The 25,379-nt window shown below is 29.7% G+C and overlaps 2 protein-coding genes across 5 annotated transcripts in view; one reads left to right on the top strand and one right to left on the bottom strand.

Moving 5' to 3' along the window:
- Vinc (vinculin) overlaps positions 1-3,238 on the top strand; it is a 58,868-nt gene extending 55,630 nt beyond the window's left edge. For all 3 annotated transcript variants that reach the window (XM_021148686.4, XM_021148685.4, XM_087155822.1), the window contains one exon: positions 1,433-3,238. In XM_021148686.4, coding sequence (XP_021004345.1) covers positions 1,433-1,602 — 170 coding nt within the window. In that variant the 3' untranslated portion in view covers positions 1,603-3,238. The remainder of the gene's footprint in view (positions 1-1,432) is intronic.
- A 7,006-nt stretch (positions 3,239-10,244) lies between these two features.
- LOC147801087 (intracellular coagulation inhibitor 3-like) lies at positions 10,245-23,753 on the bottom strand. Of its 2 annotated transcripts, none has more exons than XM_016063856.4 (3): positions 23,625-23,753; positions 18,005-18,147; positions 10,245-12,162 (listed from the first exon to the last, which is right to left on the bottom strand). In XM_016063856.4, exon 3 carries the CDS (start codon positions 12,151-12,153, stop codon positions 10,948-10,950), a length of 1,206 nt encoding a protein of 401 aa, XP_015919342.1. In that variant the 5' UTR covers positions 12,154-12,162; positions 18,005-18,147; positions 23,625-23,753; the 3' UTR covers positions 10,245-10,947. The 2 variants fall into 2 exon arrangements, with proteins under 2 accessions (XP_015919342.1, XP_015919341.1); XM_016063855.5 differs by lacking the exon at positions 23,625-23,753 and adding an exon at positions 22,371-22,484.
- Positions 23,754-25,379: the final 1,626 nt, after the last annotated feature.

Genomic DNA, 25,379 nt, shown 5'->3' with positions numbered 1-25,379 from the left:
TGTTAAATTTGTGATTTGGCTACTTGGGCTAAAGTTTTATGTTAGTATGCAAAGTTCAGCTTGTTTTCAAAGCTCATGGGTCTTATCTGTCAGAAATACCTTACTTTATTCATTTAAGATGATAAATATTGCTGAATGACACAATACTGAGAGACCACTGTGTTTAGTTAAATGGCTATCTTTTTTGTAGTATTATGACTGCCACTTCAAATGTTAAGAAAAAATTTAGTTTAAAAATATTGAAGGCTTATTATAAACTATATACACTATTTTTATTGATTGGTTCTTTGTCTTTCCTCTGCATGCATAAATGTTGAAGTACAGCATTACCTAATGCATACTCTGCCTGGTGGCTATAATAATGAGAGAACTCTCAATTTCATTAATCTTCATCTCTTTTTTTTTCTTTGCCTGGTCATAAATACAATCTAAATTGTTTAGAAGAAAATTCAGTTTCCAAACATTGAATTTTCATATTATAAACTTTGGGCTTTTTTGTATTGTTCATTAATTTTCCTCAAAAGTTCAACATTCTCCAATACAGCTTTGGGCTAGTGGCCTCAATAAAGATAGACAACTGTGTTTAGCTTATGGCTTACTTTTTCGGTCATAGCTACTATCTTAAATTTTTAGTATAAAATGCAGTTCCTAAATATTGAATGCTCTTATTATAAACTAAATGCTATATGTGTATTTTCTCTTTCTTCTGCAGTGCACAAATGTTTCAGTGGATTTAGTTATAATTGACAAAAAATTGTCTCTTTAATGTTAAAAATTATGTAGCTACCTTAAAACCAGATCTATTTGAATTGATATATATTGAGCTTTAGCCATAAGTTAGAGCTTTTCTTCTTACTTTTTTTTCATTTTTAGTAAAACTAAAAAATATTAGTAATTGGCATATCAGATTACTATTTTCACAAATCTGTGTTTTTTAAAATCAGTAATGTGTTTAATTTTAATGATATCCATAAAAAAAGTAAATCTTTTTTAAATGTTGTGTCTCCATAATATTTGCTTATAGCTACTTTGACTAATCTATCTTTTCAGATCAAATTGCATTGGGCTTTTTATGATTAATATTTGTTTTCCGTGTGTAAAATAAAATCTTTCTTTTTTAGTTTTCAGCATTGTAGCAGTTTTCTTAAATATATTATCGTAATCGAAAAGTATTAAATGAAAAACTTTTTATAAGCATCCTTAAACATCTGTGTATTATCATTGCTCCTGCAGCTACATTTTTTTAGTTTTATTGTTTCTGGAAACAGTCTGATTAAATTTACTTTTCATATTACCTTGTTTTCTTATCACTTTAAAAACAATTTTAGCTGTTTGAATGGCATTAATTTGTTTATGGAACATGATTTTATAGCATTTAGTTTTTTTAATTTAACTTTCTACGTATTAGTTCAATAGCTTGATTTATTTTCAGGAACGGATGAAGATTTAGAAGCTACAGAAATGTTAGTTGGAAATGCACAAAACTTAATGCAGTCTGTAAAAGAAACAGTCCGTGCCTGTGAAGCTGCATCTATAAAAATTCGCACTGATTCTGGAATACGGGTTCGTTGGATCAGGAAACAGCCATGGTATCAATATTAAAATGCCATTGTTTATTTACCTTTATATATTTTTCAAATAAATTCACTTAATGAACTCTTTTAACTGAAATTAAACATTGCCTTAAGTTGATACTTTTACTAGCTTTGCCATTTTACTTTGCATTTATTTGGTAGTGTTCGTCTTTTGCATTGTGTTGAATTATTCTATATTTATTGGCAGCTTTATAAAAAGAAAAATAACTTTTATTCTACTTGACAACAAAATCAGCAAAAACTTAGTATTTTGTGTATTTTATGTGCAAAAATGTTTCATGATAAAAAAACTGACAACATTATTTGGAAATGTTATAATTAATTATTAGCAAAAGCTTGTAAATCTGAAACATTTTGCTCATAAAAATTTTAAAATGATCAAATATGTACGTAACTTAAGTAAGAAGAAAACCATATTGTAAATTTCTTAAAAAAGGAAATTATATATTAGGATGTTAAAATAGGGATTTATATTATAGTTTTTTATATTATATTTTCTTATTAACATGTTCTAACTATTTTTAATGTAATTTATCATTTATAAATTTTTTTCTGAGCTGTAATGGCTCAGTGGTTAATGCACATAACTGTCATTTTACTTCCATATACTGAGAATCAATCCTCAGTGGCAGCTTAAAACCCACCCAACTTTAGATAGACAGGTACTAGCTTGTTTGGAAAGTAAAAGTGGTCTGTTTGCAATGCTGCTTACATTTCCACCATCATGCTGTTGGTTGTGAAATTGAATAGCCCTATCCTCCATGATCTCTCTGGTCTATAACAGGCTGTTGCAGAAAGGCTTTACTTAAGATGCTAATAGTCTTTCCTTGTTTGTTTTTTTTCTCTTCGCATTTTATAAAAGTGAAATTGACTTTTAATCATTGAACATTGCTGAAATATCTAAAAAAAACATATCATTTCTTTGTGCACGTTTAATACATGAAAAAAATGAGAATATGTGGGTTATATGAGTTACAAAGAGACCAAGTTAAACCCCACTTCTTTATCAAAATTGAGAAAAACGAGTTAAAATTGTGAACAACAGAAATAAAAATATTTTTGCTTAGGACATAAATGAAAAAAATCAGTGATTTTATGTGTTGCAAAGGCATACAGAACAAACTGTGAATAAGTTCATGTTGCTCATCATCTATAAATTATTGTTCTTTCTAACATATTATCTCTCTACTATACGTCTTAAAAAATTGACTAATGTAATGATGCAGAAAAGAGATAGAGTTTTTTCCCATTCAAAATTTGTCATATTGTTAAATTGTAAAAATTTGACTATCTAATTCATGTTTTAGTAAATAAAATGTTTAGAAGTAAAATTTTATCAAAGAAAATGTAGATGTATATTAGGAAGGAAAAATAGGCTACTTTGAATAATAATTCTTCTGCAACAAATCAGAATTTTTTAGCCATTTATGGATGACGCCATGCTGTCTTATACTTACCAGATGATAATACTGATGAAAATAAAAAGAATCATCAGAAAAATGCAGAAAAAAAGTACTTGAAGATGGTTGAGAAGAGTCAAAATCTTTTCTTTCTGATAGAATAGAAAGAAAAAGAAAGAATAAATAGATATTGAATTTTATTTGGTTATAGCTGAGCCAGAAATCTCAACAAAAAAAAAGAAATTGCTCAAGAAGAATGCTGGTATGCAGTTCTGTCTGCAAATACACTCGTTCAAAGACCACATTGCAATACTTATGTCTGACTGGTGCTTCAAGCTATTTTGCTAACTATGGTAATTTATTTTGACAATAAATATTTTTTAATTTTATGCTCTTTGTAATTAGTACAAGTATACTCCCCTGAATATTATATGTAAATAATTTTTGCCAAATATAAGGGTCTTGGATACCTGAAATTGAGGTACTTGGATTCATGCAACACTTGATGATAAATTGGATTTTTAGTTAAAATGGTAGCTACTTATATCTGGAATTACTACCATATTTATTATTGATATCTGCCAATGAATATCTAATAATTCAGGAGAATGTTTGTGCTGTACTTATTGTTAGATCTGCTTAGTTTAGTGCTTTTTGTCTGTGCAATGTGTTATGGAATTCATTGTTTATAGCTCTACTGTTACTGCAAGGTTGTGTTTATGCAAAATATTTCTTGTTTTTATTAGAATTTTTTTGTTTTGAGTAGAATTTTAAAATATACATTTAGAATTTCACTTTTATTTTGTTGTTACGTAAGTAAGTCACTTTTTATTAACGTAAGCTAATAGATGGATGTTATTTTATTCTGGTTTTGTTTAGTTATTTTACAAATATTTACAAAAAATAACTCTTACAATCAATTAGTTGATTGCATGTACAAAAATTTGTTTTGAAATAAGAATATTAATAAAAGTTAATTAATGCGGGATTCTATCAAGATGAATCATTAAAGTATGATAAAAAGTTTGTTTATTTTTAGCTTGTATGTCATAGTCTATGATGTATGTCAATATTATAGCTTTAGGCTTTTTCTTTTAATTTCTATGCTTTGCAATAAATACAACAAAAATATTAGAGCTTATTATCTTTTTTTAACGTAATATGCAATTAAAAATATGTTGATTATAGTTAAATATCGATTTCATTCATGGCAACCATTTTACTACAGTAGCCAATTGCCTATATTTTTAGCTATCCAGTACTATATTTATCGAAACAAAATACTGTGTACAGTAGCAAAACTAATGTGTGTAATAGATATTTAACTGTTCTAAACAATGATGACTTTTTTTATTTATATTTAATGTTTTAATTTGAGAATTTACTGCTTATCTGAAAATATAAACTATGGAGTAAAAGACTTAATGTGAGAGATGATATATGTACTGTAAAGTGCTGCTAGAAAGTTTGGAAAGTGCTCTTATATAAAATAGAAACAGGTGTAATGATGGTATGTACTTATTAAATAAGCCCTCAAGCATATATATGCTTATTTTATTATTAAATAATGAGTTTATTTCTTTACTATCATATGAAGAAAAATATTTTTTTGTCCATTTTCAATGAAAAAAGTTTCATTTTAAATTATTTCAAATGATCTCTATTATTGGTAATGAAAGATAAAAACAATTTTTGTGTTATGCAATTAACATTTTTTTGTTTATTAAATCAGAGTTCTTTAATCTTAAGAATAGTATATATTTAGTTGGGAAAAATTACACTTCATTTAACATATAAATATTTCTTATAACCAAATCCTATACATTTAACCATTTTGTGTATTTTGCATTAACATTGTTAAATTTGCAAATTGTTGTGTTGCACAAGAATTCTGAGAGTTAATAAGCATTTTATTTTTATGCAATTGCTGATTTATTGGGATAATTTGAAATAAAAGAATTTTTTGCCCTCCAAAACTTATTCCTTTCATAAATAAGTTACTTTTAATAAACAATATTTATGAATTAAAAAATATTTTTGTAATTAAAATTATTGAAGATGAATTATTTTGGTCATTCAACTATATTTATACATCTGCATTTGTCTTATCTTTTTTGGAATGCTGTGATATTTCTAATGCATATTTTGGTTATATAAACTTATTTCCTGTTGAATTGTTGTTGCAGATATTATAATAGTATTGTTTATCAAAAACTGCTAAACCTTGAAAAACGTTGAATTTATTTGTAATGTGGCAAAATCTATATAGGGGATGGTAAGAACTGGTTCCCAGTAGATCACCAAAGTCAAGCTTCACTGGTAGCGGTCAGTGAGCGGGTGATTGTCCACTTTGATCAGCATGCAAAGAAACCAAGGGTGTGTGGTATTGGTCCTCATTAAACTATTCTATTGTAAAATGCTTAAATTAGCACACAAATTATCAAGCTACCAAAGCAGGGGTGCCATTCCCTCTTCAAGGGATCAAAATTGGGATGGCATGTCTTTGGATCATTCGCAGGGATGTTTACCAGACCGTCAAAAATAGCCAGTTGTGCAGCTCTAGTGTGGCGTAAACAAAGTGCCACTGCTACTGCATATTATTGCAAAATATTGGAACCTTAGTTGATACTATTTTTACATGATAAGTAGAACAATTTAATCAATTTTCTAAATGGTAAAAAAGATTAAGGTTTTAATAAAAATATTACCATTCTAAATTTCCTTGATAATTCAAAATAGCATCATATAAAACTCATGGTAAAAAGTTTAGATTTTTATTCTTTAAAAAAAAAAGCACTTCACTAACACAAAACCCGTGTTTAAAAATTAACCACTTATAAATCAGTAAAAATACTAACGATCTTAGAATTCCTATGAAAAATAGAAGCCATTATGAGAAAGAAAGTTCAGTAGTAGTCTTTGATCTGCATCTGCAGTTTCCAACTAACTGTTTCTTGTGTTAACAACTCATGATAAACTACGTTAACCTGAAGCATATCTTTCAAGGCCAATATTTGCAAGACATGTTCAGAAAATTCTTATGATAAAAGTTTTTTTTTTTTTTTGCTAAACGCCAAACATTTTCTCTAGAGCCAGTTTTTGGCCAAAAGGTTAAAGCTCTACTATTTAGAGACCAATGGTATGATCGAAAAGATAATATTGAAACTCCGGAAATGTTTATGAAAAATAGACCCAGTGGAAAGATTAATATTTTTAATACGAAAAATATTGTTCAATAATATATTGTTATAAAAATATTAAAGCAAATTAGTGTATTATATATATTTTGGTTAATATGTAACCTATCAACTTATAATGCTTTATTAATAATTTTGTCAATTGTTGGAAAGAAATCTATATTATCTGCAACAACTAAATAAATATTTATCTATCATTATTTTTTATATTCCAAATATGCATTATTTTATGTAGTGTCTTATAAAGTAATGGTCATGGTAATATTTGTTTAAAAGTGTTTGAAATTTTAGAGTTATATCTTAAAGGTTGTGATATTAAATTCCATGTGTAATTCTTGGTGTTATGAAATATTTATGATAATTATTACATTTGTGAATGGTTTTAAAATACTATAATTCACATTATTTATGTTCTTTCAACTATCAAAGTAACTCTGTTTGACTTCAGAACTGCTTATATTAGTGTGCCTATGCGAAAGCCAAATAATTTCTTGATTCTGAAGATCTTGTAAAGTATTCTCACTGAAAATGTTGTACTTTAAATAGCACTTAAGGAATGAGCTTACTTCTATGTATATTGTGCATATATCTAATAATTGAAGTAATTAGGACATATATATATAAAAGCATAATTTTGTCCATTTCAGAATTTATTTTTTCAATCTGTTTACATCAAAGTTACTAATGCATTAAACATGCTTTTGTTTCTTTTCCTGTCATTCATCTAATCATAATCTACATTAGGTTAATAGAAATAATATTTAGTTTAATTACAACTTTTCCAAAATATTAAAATTTTTTGCATGAATTTCATCTTACTTAAAGGAAATAATTTCTTAAAACTCTTGGCTATAATTTCGATCTTTAACTTTTTTAGTTGTGAGTTTTACTCTTATTTATAATAGTTATCTATAAAAATCTCAAATAAAAATTATCAGTGATAAAGTTAACAAGAGAGTTACAGCTTGTGTATTTATCGGGATTATTTTATTATCTTAAAATATACAAAATTGAAAATTCCTTATCAAAATATGATTCTTAACTTCATGAGACAAGCACGATTAGAGGATAAGACCCATATTTAAAGTCGAAAAATGTATACTCAGTTGAAGAGAAACAAAGAATTGTTTCTTTTATAATGTTTTCCAAATTGCAAACAAAAAAAAATTAATCAATTAGCTGAATAGTTGTATGCAAATTTTATCTTACTTTATATGGTATTTATTTTTAAGAAAATATTCAATCTTTTTTTCCTTTTGTCAGATAATAGGTAATCTAATTATGTTGCTTTTTAATATCAAAATTGCTTCAAACAACTAACATCATTCTTTTGTTCATATTTTTTATTGTTAAATAAAAAAAATATTTGCTCTTGTTTGGTTTTTTTCATTCTTTTTACTGATTTTATATCTCCACTCTCATTTTGAATTTTTTTTTATACTGCCTTTTTTCAATGGAATTGTGATATATAGTTTATAAGACTTTCAAAACCTATTAAAGGTTTCATAATTATTTTAATATGTAGCAAAAAATGGAGAAAGGATGCTTACAAATAACTAGCAAAAAATATTTTCATCTCTAAGTTGCCAGATTCACTACCCTCTATTTACACTTTAATTTGTCGAAATATCTAATTAAAGAGTAAACAGAGGGTAGTGGAATACATATTTAAGGCACATTCATACTGAACTTAACTGCATTTGATTTCTCTACTACTTTGAACTGGGCTTTAAAACTAGATTTGCACAAGGTAATTTATTATATTTGATTACTTAAAATTCATAATTAATAAAAGGTTAAGTTTTAAATACATTTTAATTCAATGATTTTCATAGAAATTATTAACATTTATTGAATTAATTGACTATTGGAGGATGTTGTTGATCAGTTATAAAATTTTTAGCTACCCATTTGCCCGAATTGAATTTACACATGGCAAAACTATCAGTGTACATAACTAAACTATTTTATGAAAATATAATATTTTATTAATTTTAATACAATTAACTCAATGATTTTGCATAGAATATATATATGTATACGCAGTGGGGTTCAAAATTAACAAATTTTTTCTAATTGGTCAATTATTTCCAGAACTACTGGACAGATTTTAATAAAATTTGGTTTGAAATTATAGGTTGATGTAATACAAAAATAACAACCATTCCATAACAATTATACTACATGCGCAAGATCATGCATAACCTTCTTAGAGTCCAATGGTATCAAAGAGTGGTTATAGAATTGAATAAAAACAGTTTAATGGGGGTACAGCTCCCCATACAGGTCTTGCACCAGAATTTCATCCTGAAAATGAGGCAATTTATAATTTCCTGGGACTGTTTATCCCACTTTTTCAGTAACGCTGTTTATAGGCACTGGTTACGTGTTTAAATTGCCCTCCCCAGTGTGTGCAGATTTAGAAGCGTACAAGATTTTATCAGATCAAATAATTCATTTAACAATGATTAAATACTGTTAGAATTAAGATCCACTGCTTATTATTTTACAAAAAAATTATAAAAATACTTAAAAACGTCAAGGGACTAACAACCATTTATTCGATTATAATTAAATAAATTTTTGTTCAAATGTGCTTTTATTGTAACTATTAACATGGCAATAATCTTTATGTTACAACAAAAAGCTTTCTCCTACACAAGTATTAGTGCATAGAGAAGTGAACCACAATCAACGCAAATACAACAGTAGACCACATTTTCAAAATATTGATTTGAATATTTCAGTTATATATATAATATTCAGTACATTTAAAATATTAATGCTATAATAAATATGTTACCATCCTAAACGTTTCATGGTTAATTCAGAATTTGATCATTTTATGTAACTTTTTTCAAATACATGAACAAAATATTGCTGATTAGAATTTATATATTGATTATTGTATAAAAAAGCACCAACTTACAAATTTAAAGTCATTTACAAATAAATCGTTTAAAATTTCATTTACTTGTAAAATAAAAAAATATAACAAATATAGTTTAGATCGCTCATTTCTAACTAGAGCACAGAGTACAACTTCTTTACCATTATATGTTTATTACAATTCTTTTTTTTTATTACATTTAAAAAAAATTGATTCAAAAGTGAATGTTGTTTTAAATCTTTTCAAAAATACTAACTTATTTTGAATCTAGCTTTCTAACTATTAAATCGTCAATGAGAAAAAAATTCTATTCCAACTGCTTTATAAATGTGTACTACAATAAAAATTAAAATAGAATGAAAGAAAAAGTTTTTATCTATATAAAATTTATTTTAGTCAATCACCTTTTTTTAAGGTTTAAATATCAATCTTTAATTTAAAAAGCTACAAAGAATTATACTTAAAAGGGAATTCCTAATTGAGCATCAAAGAATATTTGAGATCTGTATTCTCAAAGTACTTATGGGAAATTCTTTGAATCAATTGATTTTTTAGATTTTCTAATAAAAATCTGTAGTTTGAAAAAGGACTCCTACTTAGTAACTTGGACTTCCTGAACTTTGAAATATTAGTTCTACTGAAAACAAGCAATCTTTAAAAGATGTTTATTTTAGATGACTAAAAACAGGCAAAGGACACATAATTGGGACGCAAAACTACATGTAAGACATAAATTTGCATTTGCTGTTAAATCATTATAACTAGTCACACAATTGAAAAACATAGAAGTACATGCTTACTGACATTTTGAAAACACTGTCCAGTCTTATTGGCATGCAAATATAAAACAAACTATTTTTGCCCAGTCCAAGTTTTTATGTTAATTTTTCAAGAGAGAAAAAATTTTGTTAAAAGTGTTTAAATGTTTCTACTCATTCTGAAGCTAAGAATTATTCTTAAAAGGGAATTTATAATTGAACATCAAAGAATATTAGTGATTTATATACTCAAAGTACTTATGTGAAATTTTTCAAGTCAATTGTTTTTTTAAATTGTCTAATAAAAATCTGTAGTTTAAAAGAGGATCACTTTAAACCCCTTCTCCTACCTACTAACTTGGACTTCCTGAACTTTGAAATATTAGTTCCAATGAAAACAAGCAATCTTTAAAATATATTTATTTCAGATGACTAAAAACAGGTAATGGACACATAATTGGGACGCAAAACTACACATAAGAGGTAAATTTGCATTTGCTGTTAGATCATTCTAACTAATCACACAATTGAAAACATTGTCACTAAGTACATACTTAGTGACATTTTGAAAACACTGTCCAATCTTGCTGGCATGCAAATATAAAACATAATAAACTATTTTTGCCATGTTCAAGTCTTTATGTTCATTTTCAAGAGAAAAGATATCTTGTTGGAAGTGTCTAAATGTTTCTATAGCTAAGAATATTTTCAAATTCATTAATTGTTATTTAACATAACATGTTCTTCATTTCAGATATGAAAATTTTTTTTGACCACTTTATATTGATTACTTGATCCAGTCTGTTTCAAATTTACGGATTACAGTTGCTTTTATCGACTCTGTCCCATATGTGTCCAGTTTTCAAGATGCATTTATGGCAGTTGATGTAACCAACTGTACACGTATATTTATATTTTTGGTCGAAGTTAAAATTTCTTACAAATACTTAACCTGCAAACAAAGTTTTTTCTGTTCTTTTTTAAATAGTGTGAAACGAAATACGTGGGATTAATTTATAGTCTTAGAAATGCATTTATGACAGTTTCATAGAACTTTGTTCACTAAGTAGTTTTAGTTGAATATTTTTGATAAAATTTAAATAATTTTTATGGGTCTGTGACTCGCCCAGCAAACAAAACTGTTTCTGTTCTTTTATCAATGATATAAAACAAAAATGGGTGGTTTGCCCAGAAAGTTTCTTCATGTGTTGGCCTTTTCCTGGAATCGATACCAATACCACTTATTGCAGATGCTCTACTTCCTTCATTATCAACTTCAATCATAACTTTGTGTAGCATGAGTGATACATGCAGGTCATTTTGCTCTCTGATTTTTGTAAGATCAGCACGATCAGAAAATAGCTTAACCATTCCAAATTTTCTCATATCTTCCGAAAGTTCTCTTCGATATTCTAGTTGAAATCGAGGTAATCCAACCATAACACGCCGCATTTCTAGTTTGCTTCGAATTCTACAAATAGAAGTTAGTTGAAAATTCGGTATTTCTCGCATGTTTTTTGGTAAAATCAATAACATGCTAATGTTTCCACCCATGTAATCCATTTCTAAGAAGGAATAATTAAGTTCATTATCGTAAAAATATCCAAAATATTCTTCTTGTTTCATAAATGGTACTATTTTTGATGTTCCATTTGATTTATGAAAGAAACTATTCCACAATTCATAAAAGGGATGTTCCCATAATCCTTTGAAGTATATAACATTTGTAAGAACCATAAGTGTCATTGGATCTAAAGGTTCATTTAAAAGCTTTTTCATATGAGAGTTTGTTTTGTTAGATATCCATTGATTAATAGTATTCATGGATATTTGTTCTTCATTGGCGAAATCCACGTAGATTATTTCCGCTTCAAAATACTCTAGCACTTTGCGTTTGTAAATCTGAGATATATGGTAGCCTCGTTGAATAAATAAGCTGTTTGCTAGAGAGAGTGAAATTATGTCATTTTCTTTTTCCAAAGAACTAAATAAAGTTCGAAAACCTTCTAAAATGTCTGATGGATTTAAAAGATTGAAGTGTAATGCATTGCTTATTTGAGTCTTGGTCAATCCATCTGCTCCAATATAAATCATGCCCAATGCAGCTGAAATACTTAGAGGTGATATAATAAAATTATCATTTTCGTCGATTTCATTTATTAATCGAGATGATAGAGAAAGTAGAGTTTTTGAAAAGATATTGGGTTCATTTAAACAATTTCTAGATTCTTCACTCACAGTGGAAATCACATTTAGCACAAATATTAAACATATAAATATACTTTCCTTTCTCTTTATACTAACAGATGACATTTTCAAAACCTGGAAAAAATATGAGTCAATTTCAGTTTATAAGAAAATATTTTTCAAAAAGTTAAAGATTTTTAAAAACTAATTAATTTAATGTTTAATTTACATAATAGATTATTTTATTCATTAAATGAAAAATAAATATTAGTGAATGGCTTTTTTATGACAGAAGTCGTCCAGTTGCAAATTCTAGTAACTGCATTTTTGGGGTAAAGGTAAGAGTTAAATAATATCAGATTTTTGCTCAGTTCTGAGAGTGCCCTTCCTAGTGTTTTGTGTAATATTATTAAATATTTTTTGATGTTTCATATTATTCACTGAAATGAGTTTAAGAAATTCGCTACTTAATGTTGATTTTTAAGTATTTTAAAATCGTATACATTGCTCTAACCCAGCGATTCTCAATTTTTTTTCAACTATAAAACGCTAAATAATTAAAATTGTTCTTTCAGCGGAACCCGGACTTAACAATTAAGTTTATTAAGGTAATAGTGAACGTTATAACCTGTAAAAAACTATTTTTAAAATATTTAATCAGAGGAGGGAAAATTTTTCATTGTTTTACCATTTATAATCTTAAATTAGGATTTACGTCAGACAGTTAAACTTGCAGTCCTTGTAATATATCTAGTGGTTGTAACTTCGTTTTTGGTGTGTTAAACTTAATTTGAAAGTTTTTAATCTATTTGAAAACTAAGAGAGAAACTGGCGTATTTCCTTTTCTTCTGACTCTCCACGTGCTAATGGTGGAAGCGTGTGAAGTGTTGCCATAGGTAAAAGAGTTCTGCTCTACGCCACCTATAGCCCATTTCGATCGCTAATTGAAAAGAAGCTTTTAAGTTCCTATTCTCAGTTTGGTCGATGCAAATTTCGTATGGGTAAAAATAACATCATTTCTAAAAGCTTGAAGCATGCTCTCTCAAACTGTGCCAACAATTTCGTTAGAAAAAATCTTTCAAACCATTTGTTTCGAAAAGAAAAGTTGCTTAAATGTAGTTAATATAGAACTGTTTCCATTATTTTGATCCATTCCATTCTTTATATGTTTCATGAAATTCGTTTAATTTAAATAAATATAATAAAGTAAAAAATATTAATTATTAATTTAATAAATATGGAACTTGTAATTTTATGTTATCATGGGAGATAGGGAAAATAAAATTTGCCTACACGATTAATATATTTTTGCTCCTTATTTGATTAATCCTTTAATTACTGACGACAATTTAAGTTTTTGAGATAGCAGAATATGAATTGACCAGCCATTAACATTTTGAACAGGAATGATATTATAGAAAAGCGAGGGCCCAATTCACTGAACTATCCCAGCACTCTTATGTGCTTTTAAAATATTGTTATCTCTGTGTTTTTAAAAATAATAAACTCTATGTCCTTTTTTAACCCTTTGACAGTTATGAACGAGTTCAGCTCGCAATCGAATCGTGCCTCATAATGCGCGCAAGCGAGTTCCGCTCGGGAGCAAGATTTTGACCGTAACGTAATGGTTAGTAACGAGCACTACTCGCGTAGCGAAATTTTTCCCCAATGCGCGCTGACGAGCTGAGCCCGTTCGCCATTATTCTGCATTGAGTATCTTAAAAGCGAAAAGTACGTAAAAACTGTTATTTATGTAATACGAGTACTTTAAGAAATTTTTAAAACGCGTGAGGCGAGCTATCTATCGCATCCAGAGATGCCAACTTGCTCCGCTTTGTAAAATAGTATTTCCTAGTGATAGCGAAAGTCAAGTTTCTTTCAGTTTAGTATTTTTCCTTTTAAGTAATTTTTTCACCACTAAATATCAAAAACTATCTAAAATGCAACGTTAGAGCAACAATCTACTGGTTACTCTATTTAAAAGTAGGCGTAACTGTCCTTCTCCAACGAAATTTACTGCATAATTTGCTACGACTTTATTATATAACAATTCCAGAAGACGGAGCAGTTAGCATCGCCAGAGATAGGTGACATTTTCGGAAGAACGGAGGTGGAAAACAGATGCCACTTTCGACTACTGTTTGCACGTAATACTGCGCGAATTAATGAAAAGAAAACTGCTCATTTCCCTGACCGTCAAAGGGTTAAAAAATAGTGAAGTTGAGTAAGGAATTTTTAGTGTAATTATTTCAGTATACTTGACTTAAACATTGTTTTTTTTCTAATTTACTTATTTAGTTTTTTTTTTTTTTTTTTTTTTTTTAGTTTTTTTTTTTTTTTTTTTTTTTAAGGAGAGAAGAATAAAAAGATATAACAATGAAAGTGAAAGAAACCTGTGAAACTCTCAAAAATGATATTAAAAAGCAGAAAATTCGGACTATTGAATTAGTTGATAAAAGCGATTCTTTATCTTGATTAGTTTCACATTTTCAATGGAATACATAGAGGCGGAAGTTGCTTTATGTGTCAATTTCAAGCATGTAAGGAGTCTTTTCTTTAATGGCTCTACTTTTGAAAATACGGCGTCGCTAATTTGAGAAATAAGTTTCATTCTTCTATCTCGGCAGAATAGAAGATAATATGAGATACGTTGAAAGAAAAAACATTTAAAATGATTTTTGACAATATTTGGTATCTTAATGATAAGTTCCCACTTCATTTTTGAAGGGAAATGAAATTGAAGATCAAGGGGAAAAGTGGTTTATGTCCATTTTCATCAAAAATCATCTTATGCATTTTGAAGATTACTAAATTTTGATAAATCAATAACGTGAGGATGAATCGGCATAATCTGCTTCCTAGCTTTTAAAGTTTCTTAAATTTATGTTTTTAATTATTCTTAATCGGATTTTAATAAAACTAAACCAACTATTTAATTTTTATTACATTTTATAAAAAGCTAATAAAAATATTTCATTTTCTTAGCAATCAATGTAACGGCTAAATTTTTATTTCGATTAATGTAAAACTCATTAATTCACTGTCGCGATTAAATCGAAAACAAATTCTTTATTTCTTACTACAAAAATGTTTCAGTTACATGGTTATTCTAATATTCACAGTCTTTTTGGCGATTAGTTTTCGCAAAATTATTTTCAAATTTAATATTGATTAAGGGGGTTGGCTTTATATTGAGCTATGTTGTCTTTCCATAAATCGCCACCCACGGATCTCTTCCCAGGCTCCTAACTGTCCGTTGGGGACAATTCATTTATTTATACTATCGATTTATTGGTGATCGGACTGGAGGGCTTCGGATTGAATTTTTATCTTTACAGAAATTCTTGATGTTGAGAGAATGATCCCTTTGAGAGACTTATTTCTAAGTATGGCCATATTCTCTAAATAATAAATAAATTTTTCTCAAATGAATTTGTTTATTTTTCTGGGATAAATATCTCTTCATAACAAAATTCAGATGTCTCTCACACGGCCAAAAATTATACTTGAATTCTTCAAAGAAACTACAGCTACTATATAGTAAAGAATTTGGACTAAACTGCTGTGAAAGTGAGAAAATCGGTTCTCCCCTATAATCATTACACAGTGAAGATGGAATGTACCTGGAAGAAACATTTCCTGTCCATGTGTTGACAAGTAGAACAAAGAAAAGTGCGGTGATGAAGTATTGATTGGGAAGGAATTTTGAGGAAAAAACGCTCCTTGTTCAACTATCCCAGTCAATTAGATCAAAAAAACGTCTTGCTTCGAACTTAATTCCCAGAAATCTGAAAATTATTTCATTTCACTTTGGGCATACCAAATAAGGATAATATAAGTCTGGGATGATTTCTGAAGCGAGCAAAACTTTTGAGAGAGAAAAAAGTTGCAAAATTTTCGTCACTTTTTTAGTTTTTGTCTCATAACATCTAAAGGGTGCATTATACGCAAACTTTTAATAAAATTGAAAATCAATCAATTCGCATCGAATGATATGCTTGAGCCGTGATGGCTCAAGGGATTGAGCGTTCGCCTTCCAACGAGGTGAACCGGGTTCGAATCCCAGCGATGACTGGTCGATACGAATTCCGCACCTCCCACAGTGCTGACGTAAAATATCCTCAATGATAGACAGATCGTGGGTTAAAGTAGCATTACCATCAGGCTAACCGTGGGAGATTTTCGTGGTTTTATTCTCCATCTAACGAAATTGCGGGTTAGTTCCAGCAAAAAGCATCCACGAAGGCAAATTTCTCAGAATTCTTGATCCAGGAGTTCCTTTGTCTTCTGGATTGAGTTCAAAATTACAAGGCTACGGAGCTGAACATCACTAATCGTAAGCCCAAAAAATTGGGTCAGCTGATCAACGACGGTTAAGGTAAGGAATAATATACTTAAAGATATTAAATTTGGTTATTTGATTTAATGGTTTGGTCATAATCAGAAATAATAAATTTTTAGCTTTGCCTAAAAAAAAATTTCTGCTTCTTGCTTTTAAATGCCCGTGAACCGTTTATGCCCTTTCAAATAAAAAATATAAATTACGAATAAGAAAATTTAAAAAATATATAAATCTGTTTTCAGTGCTCATATAGTTTTAATATTTATTTATTCCTACACATAGATACTCTTTAAAAAAAAAAAAAAAAAAAAGTGTAGCCTTAATTTTCGATGGCCTCCATTCTAAAAACTGCCCTACCCTTTATAACATCTTACACACTCTGTCTCACTACTTTGAGGGAATTATTGCCCACTTTTGTATACCTACACACTTAGTTCAGCTTTATTCTTTTATTCGAGTTTCAACTGTTGCCTAAGTTTGTTCCATAGACTTTGTTTTTATTTTTATTTTTTATAGTGGGCATTATTTATTTCTTTTGTGGAGAGAGATTAATAATTGCAGACATGTTTTAAGTTATGCAATTTTAATGAATAAACATACATCTTTTTTGTCGGATTCGGATTTTTGACCTTTGAAATATAAGGGTTAGTCACAATCTGGAAAATAAGGACTTAATAGCTTGGTCAAGAAAGTGATCCGAAGTTTGGACTCCTTAATGTTAATTTTGCTCTTTTGCGTATTTCACTATACCTCTTGAACTTAGAGAATTGAAAAAATTTTGCATATAATTAAAAAATTCGTTTATCCAAAGATAATTTCATACGAAATGTAACTTTTAATGTTATTTTTTATTACTTTATTTAATAATAAAAGTAAAATTTTTTTAATTATTAGGATTAAAAAATTTAACATTATTTTAAAGAATGCTATTTTAAATGGCAAAATACATAATTTGAGTGAAATCAGTCAAATAGTTCCAGATAAATCGAATTTTTAAAGGCTATATTTTTAAAATTCGATTTTATTATAAATTTACTGATCATTAATTTTGCTTTGTGTAAAATTTTGCGTAATATGTACCCTTCAGAAGTTATGAGGCAAAAACTGAATAAGTGCCAAAAATTTTGTATTATTTTTTATTTTTACTTTTTACCGTCTTTCAAAAGTTTAGCTCACTCATATTATTCTTATCTGGGAAGATTAAAGTCAAATAAAATAATTTTTAGCTATCTGAGAATAAATTCGAACCAAAAATCTAACTTGACTGGGCAAATCGAATATTTGCTCCTGAAAGTTCTGAAACCTTTGAATTCGTTTTTCTCAGAATCGACTTTCACGGAAACAGACTGCTTTCCTCCATTAATCTTCAATTGAGATCTCTTATAAATCTAAACATTATAAAATTTTGTAACTGGTTGTTTCTGAAATATCTCACACATGCGGTTAAAAACATCTATAAGAACAACCCAAAATTCATAAAAACTAAAAATACACTACGTTTCATTGAACCAATGTTCGTGATAAATACGGAACTATTCACTACATTAATTTTTGTTGAATTGTAAACATTTTGACATAGATTATTTTTACATTTGTTACATAATTAATGGCTATTTTAGTAAAACTTGAACTTACTTTCGACTGCAAACACCTCGAGTAAAACTAAAACTTTGATGCAATTAAGTCATTTTGTAAAATCCACTTGTAAAATCCTATTTTACGAAATACCGGAACTTTGATATTTTCTCAGAGATCCGTTCTCGCAAAGGAAGTATTTCCTATAGCATAAAAAGACAATTGTTATATTTTTATCAATAACATCATTAAAACATTGTTTTAATACTACTTTTAAATATAATATTACCTTAGATAATTAACTAATGATACAGAAGAAATAAAATTTTTGTTTGTTTGCTACTTTTTGCCATTATTATTATTATTTCATTTATTTATTTATTTGTGTGTATATATTTTTTTTTTGAGAATTTTTAATGGGTAAATTTATTTTTGAAAAAAAAGGTTTCGAATATTGTGTCATTCTTTTTAACACATTCTTCACTAACGTTGCGCCTGTACAACACTTAGATGTAAAAAGTACTATAAAAAAGTGCCAGATTCAACCGGTCCTAATTAACAAGCACAGCTTTGTGTATATTTGAGAGAGGTAGTCCCGCAGTGAACTGATTGTTAAGACACTGTTCCCAGCAGATCACCGAAGTCAATCATCACATCACTGGCTGTGGTCAGTGTACGGGTGGGTGTCCACTGGGATCAGTCTGCGTAGGGAGCGAGAGTGTACGGCATTGGTCCTAGTTAAAATGTTCTACCGTACGTACAATGCTCGACTTCGTGTGCAGGTCGTTGGGCTACCGAAGCGGGGGTGCCATCCCCTCTGCAGATTGTGATGGCATGTCTTCGGATCATCCTCAGGGATGTTTCCCCGATCGTCGCCTTTAGCCCAGTGTGCAGCTCTAGTTCGACGTAAATGAACTACAACATGTTTGAAAGGGGTAAAAACCTCTTTGCATGTTTCAAAATCGGTTTTTGTTTATATTCAGAGCAAAAAACAGGCTTTCGTGAGGACATTTCACGCATTAGCTTTATGATCAGTTAACAGTTAACTTGGCTATGTCAGTTAACTTCTCTCTTCTACATTTCAGTTTATGATGCAATACTTTAAGGTCATATGTTTTTTGCCTGTGTTATTTTCAAAGCTGCAGACCTAGTGTGCGTATATGTATGCATATAAACCTATGCGTTCTTTATAAACTTGTACAGTCAGACAGAAAATGAAATAAAATAAAATAAAATAGTGCACAGTAGGAGCTTAAAAAAATATTTTTAACGAATTTTATAATGATTGGGATAAACTTAATACTTTTCTTTACTTATTGTACAAATGTTAATCTTTATTTAACATAACACAAAACAAACTGCTCTCATAAATTTAAATTTCTTTCTCCTCAGTCTTTCTCTACTAGTTTTCAAATTTTTCTGGAATGTGGCAACTCTGTTATTGAGTCAGAATGAACAATTTTTTTTCAAAGTTGTAAAGAAAGAAAAATAACTTGTGAAATCGTAAAGAAAGAGTTACCTTGTAAACAAAGGAAAATAACTGGTAGTAAAACTATCTTATTTCCAGTACTTTTTTTGGAGGAGTAAATTATTCGTGTACGATACGACGATTCATTAATGATTACAACATGCTTACTGACCGCTTTCTTACACAAATAGTAATTTTAGTTTTCTCTATTTATTTATCTAACAATAGTGTACATACTTACAGGGATTTTATAACCTTTGTTGAACAGCCGGCCCAATTTTTGGGTTTATTACGACTACTAATGATCAACTATGTAGCCTTGTAATTTTAAACCCAATCCAGAAGACAAGGGAACTCCTGGATCAAATATTAGGAGAAATTTGCCTTCGAGGAGGACTTTTTGAGGGAACTAACCCTCATTTGCGTTACATGGAGAGGAAGACCACGAGAACCTCCCACGGTTAGCCTAACGGCAAAGGGACTCTAACATACATACAGAGATTGGACAAGAATGAAAAAACACTTCTATACTAACTCTATGTAAACAATCTTTCTTTCAGCAGCAAATATTTTGAAAGATTTTACTTGGCAAAACTGTTGGCGCAATTTGAAATATCATGCTTGAAGCTTTTAAAAATGGTGTCCTTTTCATCCGCGCAAAATTTACATCGATCAAAATCGGAAAGTTAAAAAGTTTTTTTCTTTTTTCAATACCATTATAATTAAAATTAGCATTATTATATAAATATTGTAATCCTATAGAATATGATTTCAAAATTACTGGTATTAAAGTTAGAAAGAAGTTATCAACTTCCAAAGTTCATTTTGGTTTATCCGAATTTTACGTGGGTAAATATGACACAATTTCTAAAAAAGTTCAAGCATGATCTTTTAAATTGTGCCACTTGCCATGTAGAGTCTTCCAAAACATTTTCTGCTAAAAGAAAAGTTGCTTACATAGAGTGTTTCAAGAAGAGTGATTTCATAGAAGTGTATCCATATTTTTGTCCTAACCCTATATGTCCCGCAGTGAACTGATCGTTAAGACACGGTTCCCAACAGATCACCGAAGTCAAGCATCACTGGCTACGGTCAGTGTGCGGGTGGGTGACCACTAGGATCAGCCTGCGCAGGGACCGAGGGTGTGCGGTATTGGTCCTCGTCAAACTGTTCTACCGTAAAGTGCTCAAATCGCTTGCAGGTCGTCGCGCTACCAAAGCGGGGGTGCCATCCCCTCTGCAAAGGATCAAAATTGTGATGGCATGTCTTCGGATCATCCTCAGGGATGTTTCCCAGATCGTCGCCAATAGCCCATTGTACAGCTCTAGTGCGACGTAAATGAACAACAACTAACCCTATGTATAGGGTGACCACAACCAGGAAAATTTTAAAGAAATATTGAAGACTTTTACTGATTCCTATTTACCAAAATGTGTTTTAAATTGAAGGAAATACAGGGGGTCCCATCAGGGGGGAAGGTGGGTGCACGATGCGCCCACTTAAAGCTTGGGGGGGGGGATTTTTACACTAAATAAAACGATAGTTTGGGGGGGGGGGAATTTAGACGAGAGAATTTTTTTTTTTTTTTTAAGTACATAAATAAAAGAAGCAACTGACCATTTTCAGCCATACTTAACTTGACTACAGGTGCAAAGCAAAATACACAAGGAAATCTTAACTTATCATTTATTGTAGTAGTTTTAGTCAGCCCATTTTCAATTATTTTTTGTGCCGTCTTTTTTAATTTATTTATTTTTGCTTTAAACATATTTTCAGCATTCACAATCAGGATCAAGGTCTGCATTTGTCATATTATGAGTAGAATGCAAGCAAAGTGGCACTATTCCGAACAAGCTAGCATGGAATGCCCCCAAGAGCTTGGGGGTATGGGGGCCACTGAGGAAATACATTCAATTATTAAAATGATCAAACTTTTGGGGCCTCCTTGGCAGAGCGGTATCGCCCGTCAAACACTGTGCAAGGCGTGGAGTAGCGGGTTCGAACCCAGCTGCTGGATGTATCTTCGTGCTGTCCTTATTGCGCTATTTGTCCTTCTATTTGACAAACGTTTATAAGCCTAAATTGAGCACACAAGCCTGCAAATGTATGTAATTCCAATAAACCATTAAAACTTTATTTCAAAATATGTAGTGTTATTGAACCAGTTACCGATTTGTTTATTCTCCACGTTAGTTACGCCCCTGTTTTGTGCGACTCTTGCTTTTCAAGGGGCAAAAGAGAGAATGAACTTGAAACTAATTAATATTCATATTTTTTTTTTAAAGTTTTGGTATTGAAAGCTTGATTTAAATATCAGTTTTAAAAACCACGCTACTCTAATTAAGTCATATAAATTTATATGCAATATCTAGAACGAAAGTATTCTCCTGAAAGCTGCTTTTATTTGTAAAAATCAAAATAATAGTTTATAAAATAAGATCCATTTAAGGAAGGCTCTTAAACTCAAAATTTCTCGCTTCTTAAGGCCTTTCGCCTGAACTATCACTGACAAAAATTAAACTTATAACCCGCTATTTAAAAATGTATTTTTTTTTTAAAAAAAAAAAAGCCAATAATGATGATAAGATAAAAAACATAAATACCTTAAATTCGCTCTTATAAATAAAATAAAAAAAATAGTAATGTAATCAATTTCAATAAATTAAACCCTTAAAAAGAGAATATTTCAAGGTTCCTAGAAATTGCGTAAATTGTGGTGAGTTGAACTCTGTAAGACATAGCTGACAATTCGCTTTTCCGGAAGATTTTATTCTTGTATTTAAAGGAGAATTACATAGAAATATTTATGCTATTCTTTGTAATTCTTTCATTTAAAAACTAATTCAACTCAGAAATAAATAAAATTAACTAAAAAAAATTACTTTTTTCATACAGTGCGTCACGCGGAATCGTTAAGAACCGAATTACCCAGTGAGCATAAAAAATATTAACACTTACCTGAAACGCAGCTAAGAGGCGACTGAAGTGAAAATTTCCACAAACCGGTTTCATTTTTTCTTATTTCTTTTGGGATGTTTACTTTCTAACGACAATGACGAGATATCATTAATGTTTTTATTCATTAAATAGTTTAATAATGAGCGTATCAATGGATTGACTCTGCTGTTATCTCCTCATTTAAGCAAAAGTTCATGGAAGTGTCCATGTTATGATTGGATAGGATCCAAGAATTTACTTGATTCGCCTTAATTTATTTATTTATTACTTTTAATAAAATTAATTTAGCTTATTTTTTATTAGAATTTTTTTTTTATTTAAATAAATTTACAGATTTAGATATTTTTTAATGTTAAGATTATTTTATTAGAGTACATTTTGGATACTCATCAGATCTTACTAAGTTACTTTGTAGTTTATGCTCAATATTTTTACCAACAAATGTTGTAGTATTTTATTTTTGTTGAATATGTTATGTTAATCACGGTTCGTACTCAACGAAAAAAAAATTATAATTCGTATCGATTTGTTATAAAGAAGCTGAAAATTTCTTAATATTTGCTTTCACTATCGAATTAAAATTACATAGCCATCACCTTCGGATCTATATATATTTACATCGAGAAAATAAAACATTCTGGTAGCTACAAACATGGAGAAAAAACTTACAATATTACTACCACTTTTTAATTTTTTCCAGGTGCGTATGAACCCTGTTAACCCTTTAGTAGGCCATTAATTTCTAGTAAAGGTAAATTAAAGAATTTTCGGAATTGAAATTCATATAAGAATCGTAATTGATAAAAGAAAAGAAAAACTCATTTAGCTTATAAAAAATTAATTTAAATTTTAATGCCATTTTTTTTTTTTTTGAGGTAAGTATATTAACCACGACCTATTAAGAACTTGACCCTGTTAACCCTTTAGTGGGCCATTAATTTCTAGTAAAGGTAAATTAAAGAATTTTCGGAATTGAAATTCGTGTAAGAATCGTAATTGATAAAAGAAAAGAAAAACTCATTTAGCTTATTAAAAAAGTTATTTCAATTTTAATGCCATTTTTTTTCTTTTTTTGCGGTAAGTATATTTACCACGACCAATTAAGAACTTGACTTTTATTTTTCTTTATTTATAAAATGCCAATTTAATCAAACGCACTTTAAGAAAGCTGAAGTTATTAACAGATGGAAACCTAAATTAAAAGTGGTAGAAAAGTTAACATGTACTTAAAAAATTGGTGATAAGTATACTTACCACGGTTTTCGAAAGGGTTAATGCATAAATACAAACCCGGAAGTACAAGCACCTCACAAATGCCAACTTGCTCTGGACGGTGAATAGATATTTTCACGTCGTCTTGTAATGCGTAATTCTTGGCTCAGTAAATTCAATTTACACATTTTTTACTCACCAATACTTCTAAATATTTCAAAGGCTCATGGGATACCACAGGCGACTATGAAAGGGCCGTAATGGCCTCAGACACCCAGTTCCACAACAACGAACGCACAGGCGACTATAATTGTTAAAAGTGGTAGAAACTCAATTCAGTTTTGTTAATTTATTATCTCTTTAATTATTTAATCGCAACTACCACACTAGGACTTGCAATTCAACTTAATCATAGTTAAAGCAACAACAACAAAAAATATAAATAAAATAATTAATTCACCCTCAGTGGTAAACTGGAAAAAAAAATGCTAATGAAAGATCATAATTTTAATCTGTTTTAATAAAATTTTGAATCTTATTAGTTATCTCTTTTCGAATTTATAGTCGCCCGTGACAATCCTGGATACGCCACTTAAGCAGGCTGTCAACAATCTACGCTTTTTGTAAAAATTTATTCTGGTAGTAAATAAATTAATATCTTAATGCATTATTTTCTTTAACCATTTAAAATCATTTTCCACACCACTACATACAAATGATTTAAAAGTTCATATGCAACGCCACTGTGTTCTAGCTCATGACCACTTGGATCAGTCTGCGTAGGGACCGAGGGTGTGCGGTATTGGTCCTCGTTAAACTGTTCTACCGTAAAGTGCTCGACTTCCCGTGCAGGTCGTTGGGCTACCGAAACAGGGGTGCCATCCTCTCTGCAGAGGATCAAAATTGCGATGGCGTGTCTTCGGATCATCCTCAGGGATGTTTCCCAGACCGTCGCCTATAGCCCATTGTGCAGCTCTAGTGCGACGTAAATTAACAACAACAACATCAAAATAATCCGGAAATCTTTTATTCGTTTATTATAACAATTTATCGCATCCGAAACAGTTAGCATCACTAAATTCTAAAATTTTCTACTATTTTAAAGATAAAAAAAAAGTTCACTTCTAAACGGTAGGTGGCATGTTATGTTGAATTATAGTGCATTTCTATAAAATATTCTTTTAAAAAGTAGTAAAATTTAACAAGTTAAATGTGTCTGGTGTACTTTTAGAAATAAAACCCTCACTTTTGACGATTCAGTAATGCTTGAGATGTATTTCGTTAATTTTGAGAATTATTTAGTAACGAAATCACGCTATTTCTGACTAAACCCGAACTTTCAAATAAGTGATGAAAATGTTTCCTCAATTCGGAACCTCATCGCAGTGCATTGTGGGAGATAGTAACTAGGAAAAAGATTTTGAAAACAAAGTGACGAAACAAGCCAATCAGGCTATATGGTGGTCAAGGAGTTGACCTCTTCCCATGAGGATCGAATCCCGTTTCGAGCATTTGTGCAGTTTCTATCTGCCCTGGGTTGTTTTGCTTGGGCGGCATTGATCCACCTATATGTTGCCTACGATAAAATGATTCTTAGATAAGTTAGACACTAAATTTTTATCTGTGTGTGTGTTTTGGAAAAAAATATAAGGAAGAAATATTTCTCTAATTTTGACGAAATTCGTTTCCTCGAAGGTGTTACTTAGACGAAATTTTTGCTCGGAACGTCAGAAAACGGTTTCGTCAAAATTTGAGAATCCATTTATTAGAGTGCGAGTATACACGTCGGACAAGAGA

This window comes from Parasteatoda tepidariorum, chromosome 12 (assembly GCF_982258835.1).
Source record: "Parasteatoda tepidariorum strain Cologne lab strain chromosome 12, Ptep-v5.0, whole genome shotgun sequence".
NCBI classification, from domain to species: Eukaryota; Metazoa; Arthropoda; class Arachnida; order Araneae; family Theridiidae; genus Parasteatoda; species Parasteatoda tepidariorum.
The sequence above is the reverse complement of the archived record's forward strand: the minus strand, read 5'-3'. Positions and strand labels throughout refer to the sequence as shown.